The sequence below is a fragment of the Siphateles boraxobius genome, unplaced genomic scaffold, assembly GCF_051911475.1.
Source record: "Siphateles boraxobius isolate OS27281-9 unplaced genomic scaffold, OSU_SipBor_1 16, whole genome shotgun sequence".
NCBI lineage: Eukaryota > Metazoa > Chordata > Actinopteri > Cypriniformes > Leuciscidae > Siphateles > Siphateles boraxobius.
Window position 1 is genome coordinate 18,665,298 of NW_027508766.1, and position 17,107 is coordinate 18,682,404.

Below are 17,107 nucleotides of genomic sequence, written 5' to 3' on the forward strand. Positions count from 1 at the left end.
CCAGGGACCGATTGGGGGTTAGGTTGCTCAAGGGCATCTCAGTCCTTTCTTGCTGGTATTGAGAATCTAACCCACAACCTTACCAGTCAGACTCTCTAACAATTAGGCCACGACTGCCCCTATTTGATTCGAACTAGATATATACAGAATGTTTATAGCCTATGCATATGTGTGTGGGACAGTAAGAGGATGCATGGTCGCATCAAGTGTCCACACAAGTCCTGAAAAGTGAAGCCAAACCATTTGGATAGCCCCCTGGTACCTGGCTGCAGTATAGGTCTTAAACCCCGCCCTCTCCATGTAATCAAATGTAAACCCAATTACATTTAAAAAATAAAAAATAAATAAAAAAAATCCCACACTTTGTCATTTTACTTAGTTCTTATAACGCAGACTTATGTTCAAGTGATCGTTTACCTAATAAGTTTGGTTTAGTTTTTTGATGCTATAAAAACGTTTTGTAATGTCATGATTGACAGCTGTGCTTGCAATTGAGTCTGCGGGAGTGGGAATATGGCAGGAATATGGGCGGGACATTGATGCTGCGGCTCCACCTCAGGATCACTACTGTGCAGAATCAGGCTCTGATCGACGTAATTGGCAACGACCATTTACTGGAATATCTAGGCATAATTTATCTACATGATGAATCGCACAGCACCTGGTTGAATCGCAGCAGAGTATGCTGCCCATCATAAATCAAAGCACACGACAGATGTCAGAGGAGAACACCTGAAAAACCTGACAGAATGAACAATACTCATCTGTATTTTTAGTACCAACTTGTGGATCAGCATGAAGTGTGAAAGCGTGCTGCCTCCAGTCTGTGTGTGCATCCAGTGTGAAACAGACGTTTCTCTGTGAAACTGTGAAACAGAGGTTATACAACTGAACGCTCCGCCTATTCCTTTTTGTAAAAAAAATAAAAAATAAAGGCTGCATTTATACTGCAAGTCATGTGCACAGATCCGATCTTTTGACCCATCTGTTTACATTCACTTTAGACAGGACTGGCATCCGATATCTGTTTACACATTAATTCCCGCCCAAAATGATTTTTGGTGATCATTCTACTATGCACATGGTAGACCCTGGTTTTGAAAGGCCGCACTATTAAAATTATTTATGTAATTCATGTTGGGTGGTCATGATTATTTGCCAGCATGGACAAAGTATAACAGCTGTCATGACTCATGAATGTTTTGCAGCGCAAAATGTGACGAAACAAACATATAGTCCGGAAATTATTTTATTTTATCTACAGCTCAGATGTCAGATATTAAATTCTGAAGTGAAATAAAGTAGCCCTTTAGTGTATTTTTTAATGAATTTCAATTAATTAACCAGCAAGAGAAAGGCACATCTTTCTCATAATACAGCATTAAAAAGTTAACGTAAACGTAAACGAATCGTCCTTGCCTTGTGGTGGCTTGGAACTCAAAGGCGTGTTTAGATGTAGTTTGGATGACCAGATATTGGATATGTATCTGATTTAAAACCTCATTTGGAAGTGGCTCAGATCGGATGCGAAAAAATCGGATCTCGTGTGGATTTTTGTTTTTAAAAATGTGGAACAAATTCCGATCTGTGTCAGATGTGAGTAAAAGATCAGGGCCCGTATTCATAAAGATTCTAAGAATCCTCTCAAAAAACTCTTAATTTAGCTTAAAATCTTTTACGTAGGAGTCTTAGCTTAAGAGCAATTTGGGACCGATCTGAGAGCAACTCTGAGTAAGGAAAAGACAAAAACTTTTATCTTAGTGAGGAGGCGGGGCTGACCCCGTTGCTATGTATGACACAATCTTTTGAAGACTGTGATTGGTAGGTTGTCCAAGAAGGAAAAAAAGAGTGATTTTAAGTATAGGGTCTATTCTAACCCTTCACTTTGAAATTACATGTGTAATCTTTCCGATTTGACCGTTCTCATACACATACATTATATATGTGTATATAAATCCTTTTTTTATTTACCATACTGTTAATTTCCTATAAGGTATTTAATTGGATTAGAATGATAAAAATTGTTCCACTCTTTCCAATTACACTGATTGCTGGCACGTCTATTTAAGTGGTGGTTTGAATGTTGGTTTTAATGTATCAAACATGGAATCAAAACCAAGAAGGATGAGAAAGCCCAACTGGACAGAGGAACAGTGTTTACTGTGAGCCCAGTTAGTGGATGAACGCAAGGCCATTCTTAAAGGAAAATTCGGCCCGGGTGTCACAGCACGTGGCAAGAAGCAGACGTGGGAGGGTATAGCACAAACTATTAACGGTTCATTCCCCCTGCTTGTGCGCACCAGTGAAGACTGCGAGAAATGCTGGTACGTGGTGCAATCAAAAGCCAGAGAGGAAATTGCAGCACACAAGCGGGAGTCATCACGCACAGGTGAGTGCTATAACACTTTTTTTTTAAATCGCTGGTAAACTTATCTTAAACAATTATAAGTATACTGTACATGTGGTTCACTGTATTGTTTTCAAGGGGGGGGACTACAAAAATGGTAATTTTAATAAACCAACAGCCAAGTAAAACAATATAAAGACACATTTTTCTTTAATATAGGCAAGGCCATTTCTCATATTTCTATGAACTGAAAAAACCCTAAATTGGCCTAAATTTATTTTAAATAACAGAAATTAAATGTTTTCTCCTTTCAGTTCAGTTTCTCCTTCAGCAGAAGAATGGGGAATAAAAATTGAGCTACTCAAAAATAAAACTAATAACAAATAACATTTTTTTGGTAACACTTTAAGGTAAGGGTACATGAATTATCATAAATTCATGCATGAATTCTGCATTCATTCATGCATTAATATCTCATGAATCATCAGGTACTAACACAAGTTCAACATTTTTCATTCATGACTTCATGGATGAACAACACCTTAATTAAAACATTAACTAAGATGAGCACATCATCATGAGTTATGATTTATTTCGCATGATCATGATGTTTTCTTTGTTCACAGTTATGCCACCATTAATAGCACATTGTTCATCAGTGTTTCAAAGGACTAGTCACCACTTTAGTTGAGGGGCCACACACATGATGAATTCCTTGATAGATAATGCTTAGTTAATGATGACTACTGTATTTGAATGTCAACAGAATTTGTGTGCTATGAGTTGCGATTGGTCTATTTTGGGGTCCGTCCAATACAGTAGTCATCATTAACTAAGCATTATCTACCAATGACTTCATCATGTGTGTGGCCCCTCAACTAAAGTGGTGACTAGGTCACTGACCTAGACAAAGAACAAAGAAAACATAATGATCATGTGTAATAAATCATAATTCATGATGATGTGCTCATCTTAGTTAATGTTTTAATTAAGGTGTTGTTCATCCATGAAATCATGAATGAAAAACGTTGAACTCGTGTTAGTTCCTGAGGATTCATGAGATATTAATGCATGAATAAATGCAGAATTCATGCATGAATTTATACATGAATTCATGATAATTCATGTACCCTTACCGTGTTACACATTTTTTTGTGTCTTTTTGTGTCATAATATCTTTCTAATGAAAATGTTGGTTAAGGTGTGTCTGTTTAGTCACGATTTTTATATTACATTCACTGTAACTTACATGAAATGCAAATTAGTAAACTGGGCTCTGTAAGGATTCCCACTTTAGCCCAGATCCCTCCCTTGTGGAGAGTATTCTTCATCATCCTCTTCATCAGCCCGATTGTCTGTGGGAGGGTCTGCAATTTGTCTAGCTTTACAGATGCTATGAAGCCCTGCACAGCCCTGCACTGTTATCACTTTGCAGACCTTTCCTGGTGCCAGTCGCACCTCTCCATGCAAAATGTGAAAGCGCCTCTTTAGTTGACCAATACCCCGCTCAACTACGGCTCGAGTTTTCTTGAGAGCTCTGTGAGTTAATGAAAATGAACAGAATTCAGTTGATATTTTCAAAATATAATGGGTTATTTGTGGGAGGTAGAGTAGCTTACAAATCTGCAACACATTTGTTGTTCTCTAAATTTGAAGTCCACACACATTACTTGTATGTTGTCACTCTTACCTGTTGTAATTTAGCTGTGACCCCTGGTCAGGACAGAGGTAAGGTGTGAGGAGCCATGGTTTACAAGGATAACCACTGTCCCCTAACAAGTGGCAATTTGCTGGAATACAACGTCCTTCAAACAGATGTCTCAGGCCACTCTCTGCCAGTATCCTGGTATCATGTGTTGCGCCGGGCCATTTTGCAACAATGTCTACAATCCTATAATATGCACTGAAAACAACTTGAACGTTTATGCTGTGGTACCTCTTTCTATTAACATAAACGTCCTCATCTTCTGACGGTGCAATAATTCGGATGTGGGTTCCATCAATTACTCCGACAACACCAGAGAAGCCTGCTATATTCATAAATGCAGTTTTTTGAGACTGCAAGCTGGGAATGTCCAGTGGAAACGAAATGAACTGCGGCACAATAAGAGGTTCTGAAAGTGCTGTAATTGTTTGTGTGATCACTCTGCTTACAGAAGGTTGTGACAAACCCAAATCATCACTGCTGCATTGTTGCATTTTCCCAGTTGCCAAATATCGTAATGTAGTGATTTCTTTTTAATTCTGGCACTATGGCATTTCTGCGCTGTGTCGGATATGTTAGCGCGTCTCTAATAAGATCAGTCACAAACATGATCCCTGCACGATCTAATCTGTAGCGTCTTATTAACTCACTGTCATCCATTGTCTTCAACATTTCTTCTCCCTCTTCGTCTTTCTGCCATTTTCTCCTCTGCTAAAGAAACTCTCTTAAGCCTCTTAAAAGTCCTGATCTGTGCTCCTAACAAATTTGACCTTAAGACCTCTTTTAACGGTTAAAATGCTTTCTGAATTACTTTTTTCTTTACTAGGATTTTTTCTTTAATTTTAAGAGTAAACGCCCATATTTCTAAGAATTTTCTAAGAATTTTGTCACTAGGAGCTACTCTTTTCATTAAGATTCTTTATGAATACGGGCCCAGATTTTTTCTGTCAGTGTAAACGCAGCCAAAATTCCTATAATGAGAAGAAAAAAAACTACAAACTTACAAGCAAACCCTTTAGTCTCCAAATTGATGTTTTGCCCATGCTCTACTGCCAATAGAAATAGTGTATACATTTGTAAAGACTCTCTGGACATACCAATTCGTGTGAATATAATAATAATAGCAACAACAACAGGGTTTTTACCACGGTTGTCATAAAAAATATAAAAAGTTAATTTTCATTTTTTAATGCATGACAAAATATAACAACACAAATATTTAATAAACGGTTCACAGATTTATTTTATGAATGCAACTTAACTAAGAACAAAACCCCAAAAGTAAAGTATTTGAAAGACAGAGCCTCACAGTCTCATTGTTTGTTGCTGAGACTCAGTCTAGAGAGCAGAATCTTCAAACAAACAGAAACTCCAAAAGTAAACGCAATCATGCTCAATGAACAGATGTACAGTCTCTGTAAAAAGATCAAATATTTTGCGAACACATACAAACATCTGGTATTTAGGGTTCAGCTTTGCTCATTTATTTACTTTCACAACATGTTTTTTTTATAATCTACAAAAGATCATCTTTCGAAAAGAAACACTGGGTTTTAATGCAAGTACACAACAATTTCCGAACTTTTAATTCTCATAGGCAAATGACAAGGAAGTCCAGTGTAATCCATAATGACAATAAATACCTGAATTGCTGCATGGAAGTTCTTATTAGAGTCCCTCTCTACTTCAGGATCAACTATTTATGTGCTGGCCTCAGTCTGCCCTGAGAGAATGTGGGTCATCTGCTGATCTGAGACCTGCTCCTGCTGGCACAAACCCATGGCCTGACTCAAGCAGGCCGCCAGGAGGTGCTTACACTAGAGAACACAGATATGGAAAACACATTTTAATAAAATGGCTCGAAATAATGGTAAGAGAAGAGCTTTGGTCCGACAGAAATAAACATAGAGGTTATACAACTGAACTATTCTAACACCAATTTGGTTATATAAGAATGACACTGTATAGGCTCAAGGTAAGATATGTTTCAAACTAATATTTATTGTGTGTAATGAATGATAGGAAATGCACAAAGCACCCATCTGTTCTCAATTTACTGTCACTGGCACTGCAGTCAAATCTGCGTACACACAAAACCACTGAAACCGACTCAAACTGATGTAGTTTACATGCCAGAACAGTACGAGGGTCTGTAATTCTGACACGGATACACTAACAACAGAGAAGAAGACTTATTATATAAACAAGCTGAATACAATAATATTAGGCACAGTAGCTTCTTTTCTTTTCTTTTTTACCAAGAACTTTATTGAACAATATGAAAAACCATAAATGGCCTGGTACAAAATTGGGATGAGTCGATATTCGATTAGTTAGCGGAAGCATAAAGCTTGCCACAAAGAACCGGCAAATAGCCTAATCATTATGAATGTGTCAAATATAACAAGGAGATTTGATTAATTTTATTAATAAACTAGTGTTTTCTGTGACGATGCTGACTCGCCACCTTCGCAGTATTGTGAAAGTGCCTATAGAGAGAAATGCACACTTCATACGGATAAGAGAGTTGTCTGCTTCTTTTCGTTTTGAATTGTTTTGTTTAAAAGTAGACATTTCAAGCTTTCTATAGATATATTACTGAGTTTCTGTTCATCTATGAAACAAGCTCCAGTTCACGAGCAATGCAAGTTATATCGCGCTGGCGCCTGCATGTCCTGATTGTAATGTCTGCTATATTTGCTTCTTATTTATTAAATCCAGGCAAATGGTTGATGAAACATTGATTCAAATTATGATACAATTTATACAAAACAAAATTCACTTTAAAGAAAGGCTTTATACAAAACTTAATAAAGTGGTCAAAATGATGTCTCTCAATATTGTGCATTGATTAGGCTACTCATATAGCTACTATCCACTTTTCATATAATCAACATAGATCAAATGGAAAAAAATAACTTATTTAAACATAAATATGAAACTAACTTTACTTTAATGGCTACAACACGTAGGCCTACAGTAAAGAGGAATTTAATGTCGGAGCGAACGCCATGTCACCAGTGAGCATGTGGGGCAGAGGTGCGTTTTTTGAATAATAATCAAATAATTCCCAGCGATCGTCGAATATTATTTTTGCTTGAAATGCCCATCCGTACAAAATACGAAATGTCTTAATCAGACAAAATACAAGCATCATAGCATAAGAAAGAAATGCAAATAAAGAAGTAAAATAAAAATACATTAAAGTAGGCCTAAATAAATAAAGAAATAAAAGCGGCTCAGTAGCTTCTGCAGCACGAACACAAGCATGTAGTCGGCAGTTGTTGTTGCTGGCTACTAATTTGGCGTGTCTGACTAATCGACACGTGGGGTGATGACATCATCGCAGAGGTGGGAGTAAGTCACACATGTGCAAGTCACAAGTCTTAACCTTCGAGTCTCAAGCAAGTCCAAGTAATTTTTTTATAAAGGCAAGTCAAGTCAAGTCACTCCCTTATGTCAAGCAAGTCAAGTCAAGTCGTAGCTTGGGTCACAAGTCACTGGCAAGTCATACAAACGTTTGACGATTTCACTGAATTTATATATTAAAATAAGTTTAAACTACAGAAGTTGTGGACTATGGTTTTATTTGCAACATTTTTTTTAATATATGCATTTCCACATATAGCTGAGTGGTTACTACAATAAAAATCTAAATGTAACTGAAATTAGGCCAACATTAAAGCATGAAAAAATAAATATGCCTCAAACATTGCAGAAGACCATTAAAAGGTATTAAACAATTCACAATTCAAGTATAATTCTTATGCGACCAAAGGCATTCTTCCAACTGGCATCCCCTTAATACAAGTTATATATTTTTAATTATGAAGTTAAAACCGCCAATAGGTGGCGCCAAATTACCGTATTAATGAACGAGTCATAGAAGCATTCATTTAACTTATGTTCAAAACGGCAGATTCGTTCTGGAACTAAGCAACTAGGTCACTGAATCACAAATACGCATAACTCTGTCTGTGGCTTGTTTGGAACTATTGTCATTGGAGAAATCGAGCAAAAACAGAAAATACTTGGAATATTAGGCTATGTCTAAATGTCACATCACAATATTCACTCTTTGTTTACTGAACTGTTTTATAAAATCATTATCACATTTGCAATCGCGTCAATATTCTGGAAATATTTTTTTAATATCATATGTTATAATTATGAAAATAACTGATACTAGGGCATTTTTTTCCACCACATTTTGAATTTTGGGTGCAATATTAATTCTGCTGGCATTTTGATAACATCTAATAGATGTAACCCCTGATAACATCTAACCCTGCTTTAAGAGAAACATAAAACACGACAAAACATTAACAGTTTTCTATGTTGTTTTTTGTCATTGGAAAGAACGACATATTTGGCTTTAAAGCATGATTTAAAAAGAAATGTGGCAAATGTTATACAAAACATATGACATCATTAATTATCATTTGAATATTGACAACATTAAGCTACATTTGTAAACATAATTGTGTATAAAGAGGCATGCTGTTTTGACTAATATTCTCGATTTAAAGATAGTCAAATTAACTATAACAAACAGGTTAAACAAGCCATAGCTTACTTTTAGACGTGGTGAATGAAGTTCGACTGTTCGAGGTTGTGATGGTCGTCCGATATCCCTTGCCAGTTATTATGCGTACAGCAAATCATCTTGTATGAATATAGTCAATTTCTAGTGTTTATATCCAAAAAGAAACGATGCTGGGAGATGTTTTTGTATTTAGCGCGCTCACCGTGATGTATGTTTTTCTGGGCTTGTGCAGTGTCACGCAATCGCGCAGAATCTGATGACTGGCGTCAATGGTTCCGTTGCTTTCATTTTGTTCATCAATTGATGTTGCGATGATAAATGTATATCAAGTCATTCTCGAGTCATACAGTTCAAGTCAAGTCAAGTCTCAAGTCATTGGATCTCAAATCAAAGTCAAGTCGAGTCATTTTCTTAATTTAGTCAAGCAAGTCTCAAGTCCTTAAATTTGCGACTCGAGTCTGACTCGAGTCAAGTCATGTGACTCGAGTCCCCCATCTCTGCATCATCGTCTCACAAAATATACGGATTATTATTATTGACATTCATGTTGGTCTACATGCTTGACTGCACCTGGAATCTCCCCCTACACCCCTGACCCCCGATATAGAGCCTCACCAACCCACCAACTCACATCTGATGAGAATCCCACATCATGTTCTTCTAGGGTTTGGCAGAGCAGGCAGGTTTATCACATTGAGGCGTTATCTAGCACATCAACTAAACTCTATTGCATTACACAGAGGACTATAAATAAACAAGAAAACCATTCCTCTCAGATCACATGGGTATAAAATGCATTTATATTTTGTTGCAGCTCGATAATAAAGGGAGGTCATGCTATCAGAGTGAAGCAGTGTATTTTGGGGCTGTCTCTGGATTTTCTTTCTCAGACTGGAGAACTAATTTTAGTCTCATTCCCTCCCCTGGGCTCAAAAGCAGGCTGATGCACATGCAACTGTGTGACAACAGATACTGGGGTCTCCTTTTGAAACAGACAGTCAAGAGAAAAGAGAAAACAAATAAAACCCCTGGAAATAACCACAGCAACAGGGAGCTGAAGAAAAGAGAAAAGGAAGACGCTTAAAATGAAATCAAGCAAATAAAAAAGAAGAGTTGCTACTAGGATGTTTGACCACAAATCTACTAGCATCACTATAAATACTGGGGTTCCACAAGGATGTGTCTTGTCACCTATTTTATTTTCCATAAACACAAATGAAATCATTAGTGGAATTAAGGGTACAGTATGTTACTTTTGAAATACGCAGACGACCTGGCTTTGGTGGCTTGTATGACAGATAAACAGTCCCTGATGGTTGGCTGGTTCCATGACAGTTCCCTAAAGTTGAATACAAGTAAAACCAAAGAGTTGTGTTGTGGGGGGTTTCATCCATCCAAAATCTCTTTTTCTCTTCTGAACCACTTGGGTTAGTGGAACAGGAAGTGGAACAGGTTGAATCCTGAATATTTATGTACTGTGATTGACAGCCGACTGTCCTCTGCACAATATGTGAACAGTGTCTGCAAGAAGGCTCGTCAGAGTTTATTTCTTCTGAGACGGTTGAAAAAAGGATTCATGTTAGACAGGACATTTTGACAACAGTGTATTACAACACTTGTGGAATCAGTAATGCCATTTAACATTGTTTCTTGGTATAGCTTACTTTCAGCTGAAAATAAGAAAATATTATCAATAATTATTAAGCAGGCATCTAAGATTACTGGGATCTCGCAGCTTCACCTCTCAGACCTTTATAATATGGCAGTAAAGAGGAAAGCAGCTTCTATTATTACAGACTCCACATTCTGGATTATTCACATTATTACAGACTCAGACTCTCTGTGATTCTTTTCATCTACTTCCATAAGGGTGCCGGTTCAGAACTCCCTTAGCTAGGAAGAAGGCTTATAGGAATTAGTTTGTGCCCAAAGCAGTGACTATTTTAAACAAGGTCAAGTGAATGTGTGTGGGTTGCAGGATTGTAGCCTCCATTGAAAATTTTTTAGATGTCTGTTACAATAATGAATTGTATGTTTATGAGTGAATGACAGAAATAAACTTGGAGAATGTATGTTGAATTGTATGTTGTTGATATGTATTGAATAAGAGCTTTTTAACCGAAGAAAAATTTCTATCACCAGTGATAGACAATCAAGTTTTTCTAAATTCTAAAAAAATTATTTGATGACCAAATAATTAACTTTAATTAAAAAATGTATATATATATATATATATATATATATATATATATATATATATATATATAAATATATAAAATCCATCTCTTTTCAAATGCATGTAAGTGCAAAAAGGTTTTTAAACAAAATCACCAGACAACTAATTGGTAATTATATTAGTTGTCAACAATTTTTTAACATCAATATCCATCAGTCTTATTGCTTATGGTTTGATATCAGCCCTACAAGCAGAAAATATTATATAAAATAAAAAAAAGAAACAGGATGAGGGTCTCAGGGGGTCTGTGAATGCAGCTGTGTGGTTGTGTGTGAGAGCAGAAAGAGGAAGTGACCTCACCATCAGACTCTCATTTCTCTTGAGCACAGAGAAAGTGAAGGCGGGGCATGGGCAGTAGTGACAGGACGTGAAGCACGTGTACAGATGACCTGATCCACCAAATACCTGTTGGAGAGATAACGGAGAGAGAAACAAAACTGAAATGTGAGATGAGTATTATGCTGAAGTTCACCATCACAGAGGATTTCAGCTTCCAAGAATACATACTTTGATTTTACAGTGTCAAACAATACAGGCAGACAAACAGTCAGATTGCCCTGTTAGGTCTCTACCATTACAACATATACATTGTATGTATGTGTATATACAGGTCCTTCTCAACAAATTAGCATATTGTGATAAAGTTCATTATTTTCCATAATGTAATGATAAAAATTAAACTTTCATATATTTTAGATTCATTGCACACCAACTGAAATATTTCAGGTCTTTTATTGTTTTAATACTGATGATTTTGGCATACACATCATGAAAACCCAAAATTCCTGTCTCAAAAAATTAGCATATCATGAAAAGGGTCTCTAAACAAGCTATTAACCTAATCATCTGAATCAACTAATTAACTCTAAACACCTGCAAAAGATTCTTGAGGCTTTTAAAAACTCCCAGCCTGTTTCATTACTCAAAACCGCAATCATGGGTAAGACTGCCGACCTGACTGCTGTCCAGAAGGCCATCATTGACACCCTCAAGCAAGAGGGTAAGACACAGAAAGAAATTTCTGAACAAATAGGCTGTTCCCAGAGTGCTGTATCAAGGCACCTCAGTGGGAAGTCTGTGGGAAGGAAAAAGTGTGGCAAAAAAACGCTGCCGAACGAGAAGAGGTGACCCGACCCTGAGGAAGATTGTGGAGAAGGACCGATTCCAGACCTCTGAGGACCTGCGGAAGCAGTGGACTGAGTCTGGAGTAGAAACATCCAGAGCCACCGTGCACAGGCGTGTGCAGGAAATGGGCTACAGGTGCCGCATTCCCCAGGTCAAGCCACTTTTGAACCAGAAACAGTGGCAGAAGCGCCTGAACTGGGCTACAGAGAAGCAGCACTGGACTGTTGCTCAGTTTTGCATGTCATTCGGAAATCAAGGTGCCAGAGTCTGGAGGAAGACTGGGGAGAAGGAAATGGCAAAATGCCTGAAGTCCAGTGTCAAGTACCTACAGTCAGTGATGGTCTGGGGTGCCATGTCAACTGCTGGTGTTGGTCCACTGTGTTTTATCAAGGGCAGGCTCACTGCAGCTAGCTATCAGGAGATTTTGGACCACTTCATGCTTCCATCTGCTGAAAAGCTTTATGGAGATGAAGATTTCATTTTTCAGCACGACCTGCCACCCGCTCACAGTGCCAAAACCACTGGTAAATGGTTTACTGACCATGGTATTACTGTGCTCAATTGGCCTGCCAACTCTCCTGACCTGAAACCCAAAGATAATCTGTGGGATATTGTGAAGAGAAAGTTGAGAGACGCAAGACCCAACACTCTGGATGAGCTTAAGGCCGCTATCGAAGCATCCTGGGCCTCCATAACACCTCAGCAGTGCCACAGGCTGATTGCCTCCATGCCACGCCACATTGAAGCAGTCATTTCTGCAAAAGGATTCCCGACCAAGTATTGAGTGCATAACTGAACTTAATTATTTGAAGGTTGACTTTTTTTTTGTATTAAAAACACTTCTTTTATTGGTCGGATGAAATATGCTAATTTTTTGAGACAGGAATTTTGGGTTTTCATGAGCTGTATGCCAAAATCATCAGTATTAAATGTAGGGTCTGGACCAATCAGACACACACTAATTATTCATATTCACTATATTTAATGAATATAAAGGTCTATGAAACTCTCCCCCAAAACTAACCTCACAAATGAAGTTACTTTGTCAGCCGGGTGTCCGGTTACAGAACACTTTAAGACTGATAACAGACTTTACGACCTCAAAGGAATGTGGCCACATGCGCCACATGCTTAAGAGAGAGAGACCATCTTTAATTAAATAAACTTTGCGGTGTTACTCTGATCTATGAAGGAACATGCCTCACAGAAACTGTGATGATTTACTGTCTCGTGTACTATTAGGTATAACAACATGGTATGTTTGATTGGGGTGTATGTGGTTGAACAACCACCCAACGGTCAATATAACCTCACCTGTATCATGCTTCCTAGCAAATTAATCCTCATTTAATGACACACACTTTGATGTACATCACCTTCTCTTAGAATGCAATGTGAATTTGTTATGTCTATTTGAGCTTGAATGAACAGTCTAAGCATGCTGGGGACAAAGACCATAAATCAACTAAGAGCCGCTTCCCCTCTCGGACATGTCACCTTACTCATAGGTCCATTCAAACCTTAGGGGCTGGTTCTTTCTAAGGGTATATCAGAGGCAGGCAACAGTGACCGCCCTCTCTTAGTTTTTTCATCCAGCCGCAACACTGTTCTGGTGAGACTGGGGAGCCCCCTCCCCCTCCACGGGGGCCCCAGGGCCCAGCAGGCCTCGATTCCAACCAGATCCGGCCTCATGGAAAAGAGAGAAGACTCTCTCACAAAGAACCAAGGACAATCTCAGGAGTTTTGGAACAAAGACTCCAACCAACAAAGACTCCAACCAACAACGACTCCAATCACCCATCCTTCCGACTTCCTCACTTCTCCTGGGTGCTTGGCGTGGCCTCAACAGAGTCCCAGGCCTTCACCAAACCAGTCATGCGTTCCTTGAGAAAGAGAACGCTCAACCAACTTCCACTTGTCACTGCCGGAACCATCAACGACTCCAATTTTCAACAACTTCAAGAATTGTTCCCATTACAAATGCAAGTATTCAATTCAATGAAATGTGAAAATGAAATTCTGATGGTTCTTCTCATAGACCCTCTTCCGGTTTCCAATTTCATCCTATCACTAACCTATTTATGTATTCATGTGTGTATGTTGTTTAGTTTATTTATATTCATATAAATATCTATATTTAGTTAATAAAACTTGTACATAATATGTATTTGGTTCTGTTTTGTTTGCAATACAAGTCACTTTACGATCACGGTTTTTGCTACTGGCTCAAAGTACTGTACAGGCGAAGAAATAATTATTCTTCGGTGGCCATGGAAGATACCCTTTATTAGAATAAATTAATAATCAAAATAGTTCGTTGGAAGAACTGATTAATTGATTGTAATATTAATTCAGCCACATCAAGTTAATCCAATTAACTGACCCAAATATTTATAATTAATAATAACAAGATATTATTGATTATTAATATTTCCAAAAAGCTGAGTTCCTTACATAATGGTGGAGAATTTTAAGGCATCGTATTAAACATTGTATGCAAGCAGACAGTAATCAATCATATGTTGTCCCATAAGTTTTATTAACATCTCATACATGCACGTACAAGTTTCTGAGTAAATCAGCAAAACTATAGCTTGAATATGCCTTCCTACGAATGGCAGAAAGTTCACAAATGCTATAATGCATATTTAAATCGTACGATAAGAAACTCCTGATATTAGCGAAGAAAGCCTAATTTCAGATATAAATCGAGCATAAGCCTTCTCTGACGAAGAAATCTCAGATTAGCCGCGCGCATAAATGGTACCAGAACTAATTAACCTGATATGGACGAAGAAATCTCCATTTTCAGCATTTTTGAATGTGATCTGAGCGATGTTCCTCAATCACCGATTAAGGCCTTATTATGCGTTACGTCATTCTATTCATATTGAACCGCTGAAGCGCTCATATGAAACAATCGCGTCGAATTAGTGGTATAAATTCTAGCTTAGCTAACTAGTAATTTGCCATTGTCTGTGAAAGAACGGTGCTGTTTTGATTTGTTAAAAAGAGTCACTCACACGCAACGTCGTGTCTAAGCGAGAGACTCAGTGCAAACTGTCAGCACAGCTCGATCGCTGCTCCGAACGATCTGTGTTGTTGGTTGGCATTGCGTCCGGAACGCGAGCAGGCGTTCCTATCTAGTTTTTCTGACAACAGCACCAATCTCACAGACCCTCGTGTAAACAAGCGACGGTTGTAGCCAATAGCTCCCTCAATCCTAACTTACACGCATGACTTACAAGTAAAACCCTCTACCTCGAGTGATAGTTTTAGCACCGCCTAAAAACTTAGACACGTTAGAGCGTAAAGTGTAACCTTAAACCAAAGACTATAGATTTTGCGTGATTTGAACTGAGTGATTTGAACACGAGTAATGAGTCAAAGCTCTTCGAGGCTTTGAATCAAAGGAGTCAACTGAGTCACAAATGACTCTTTGTTTGAAGCGCCCTCGCTGGCGACCCCTGCTGGTCAAAACAGTGGAAGTGTAGCGGAAACTCAAATCAACGGAACACCTTTTACAAACCAATCGCAAAGGTTTTATCAAAAGGTGTAATCAGGTAATGGCAATCCGCGAGCTACCTAATATCGTTTAATATGAGGTGTCTTTCAAGGCATAATATCTTAGTAAACCGTAGGGCTCGTTTTATGAAAGCTTGACTTGAAAGTCAATCAGACCCTTTATCAAATGCGTCATTAAATGTGTACGAATCTATAAAGTGATACGAGATCACATAGAGACCAGATACACAATGGTTCACGAACCGTTGAAATTTAAAACAATTTCGAAACAGCTATGACGCGTAACGAAGCCCAGTTTAATAAAATCACGTGACCTTAGCAGTGATACACTCCGAATGATTTGAGACGAATGATTCACCCTGGTGTCAGAGCTTCACGAAGCACGTCTCATAAGAGGGTCAAACCACCCTCTTCTCTCTCGACCCCTTCCTCTTGGTTTCACTTTCAGATTGAAACCCAGATACTTTGGGTTTTTATTTCTGTTTCTTTTATTTTTACTTAAATCTACCCCTATTTTATGTTGTGTATTTACACCTGTTGAGCCTGAATAGTCCTATTCAGTTAAATTGAATTTAATTAAATTGGGAATTTAATTAAATCAATTTGCTTAGTCAAGTTCCCCTCTAGTTACCAGAGCTATGAGAACACACAATGTTTACATACATTTTTTTATTTTTTTTTATTTTATTTCAATTTAGTTATTTACGTTTGTTTCAGCCTGAATTCTTATATTCAGCTAAAGAAAAAAAGAAGGGCTTAACTAAATTTGAAATTTAATTAAATTACTTGATACGCTTCCCTTTCCTTTTAGTTTTCTTAGAGCTATAAGGACGTTCTAACTTTACCTTTACCTTATTTTAGATCACTAGTCACTATCCTCATCTTCTCTCTCTCTATAGGATTACAATATCTAGCGACTGTTGTTTCCATAGCGAGTTACACAGGTCATTAATATCCTACTTCCTGTCTGTGTTTTACCCATCCTCACTCCTTAGCACCAAGCTAAGTACATGAAGTACGGCTAAACACAAACGCACAGTAGGCCCCAGACAGAACTGGAAACACTTCCCATTGTTTCTTCTTCTTCTTTTGGACCTTGAGATGTCTGATGTGTCCCTGGTAGCTTAGTCTAACAGCAGCATAACCCATAAGTGACTCCTGTTTACCTATGTCTCCTAGCTAAACCTAAATAGGTAAAACACTCCTTTCTTCCTCTTCTTTTCTGGTTTCATCCCATTGTTTTATTTTGGTTTTGCTCTATCTGTTACTCTCGTAGCACAACATGTGAGAAGAACCATCAGCATTTTTGAGTAATAGGTTATGACATGTAAGAGCCCAGTCATCAGTCGATGCTGCTTAAAGCACGTCAACTAAGATACTCAAAACTTTTTTTTTTGTTGTTGTGTGTGCTCACCAACACTAAATTTTAGCTGCTCCACATAGCCATTCTCCCACACATATAGCTCACCACCTCTGTAGAAACTTGCATTTGCCTTTGCCATTTCTCTCTCGTGTTCCCACAAGTGTTCCAGTAGGCCTCAGACACCCAGCCCTGCCACCAGGACCACCTGAAGACCCGGCAGAGCAGTGTCATGGACATCCTTCAGCCTGAAGCAGGCAACG

General features: G+C 38.1%; 1 protein-coding gene across 5 annotated transcripts in view; it reads right to left on the bottom strand.

The window, feature by feature from the left end:
- zswim7 (zinc finger, SWIM-type containing 7) overlaps nt 1-17,107 on the bottom strand; it is a 97,889-nt gene that overhangs the window by 7,346 nt on the left and 73,436 nt on the right. For 3 of the 5 annotated variants that reach the window (XM_077231929.1, XM_077231928.1, XM_077231930.1), the window contains 2 exons: nt 11,135-11,239; nt 5,293-5,869 (listed from right to left, as the gene is read on the bottom strand). In XM_077231929.1, the coding sequence (XP_077088044.1) occupies nt 5,753-5,869; nt 11,135-11,239 (222 nt within the window). In that variant the 3' untranslated portion in view covers nt 5,293-5,752. Of the gene's footprint in view, nt 1-5,292; nt 5,870-11,134; nt 11,240-17,107 lie in introns of those variants that run through there. The other 2 variants (XR_013204185.1, XM_077231931.1) reach the window with 2 other exon arrangements.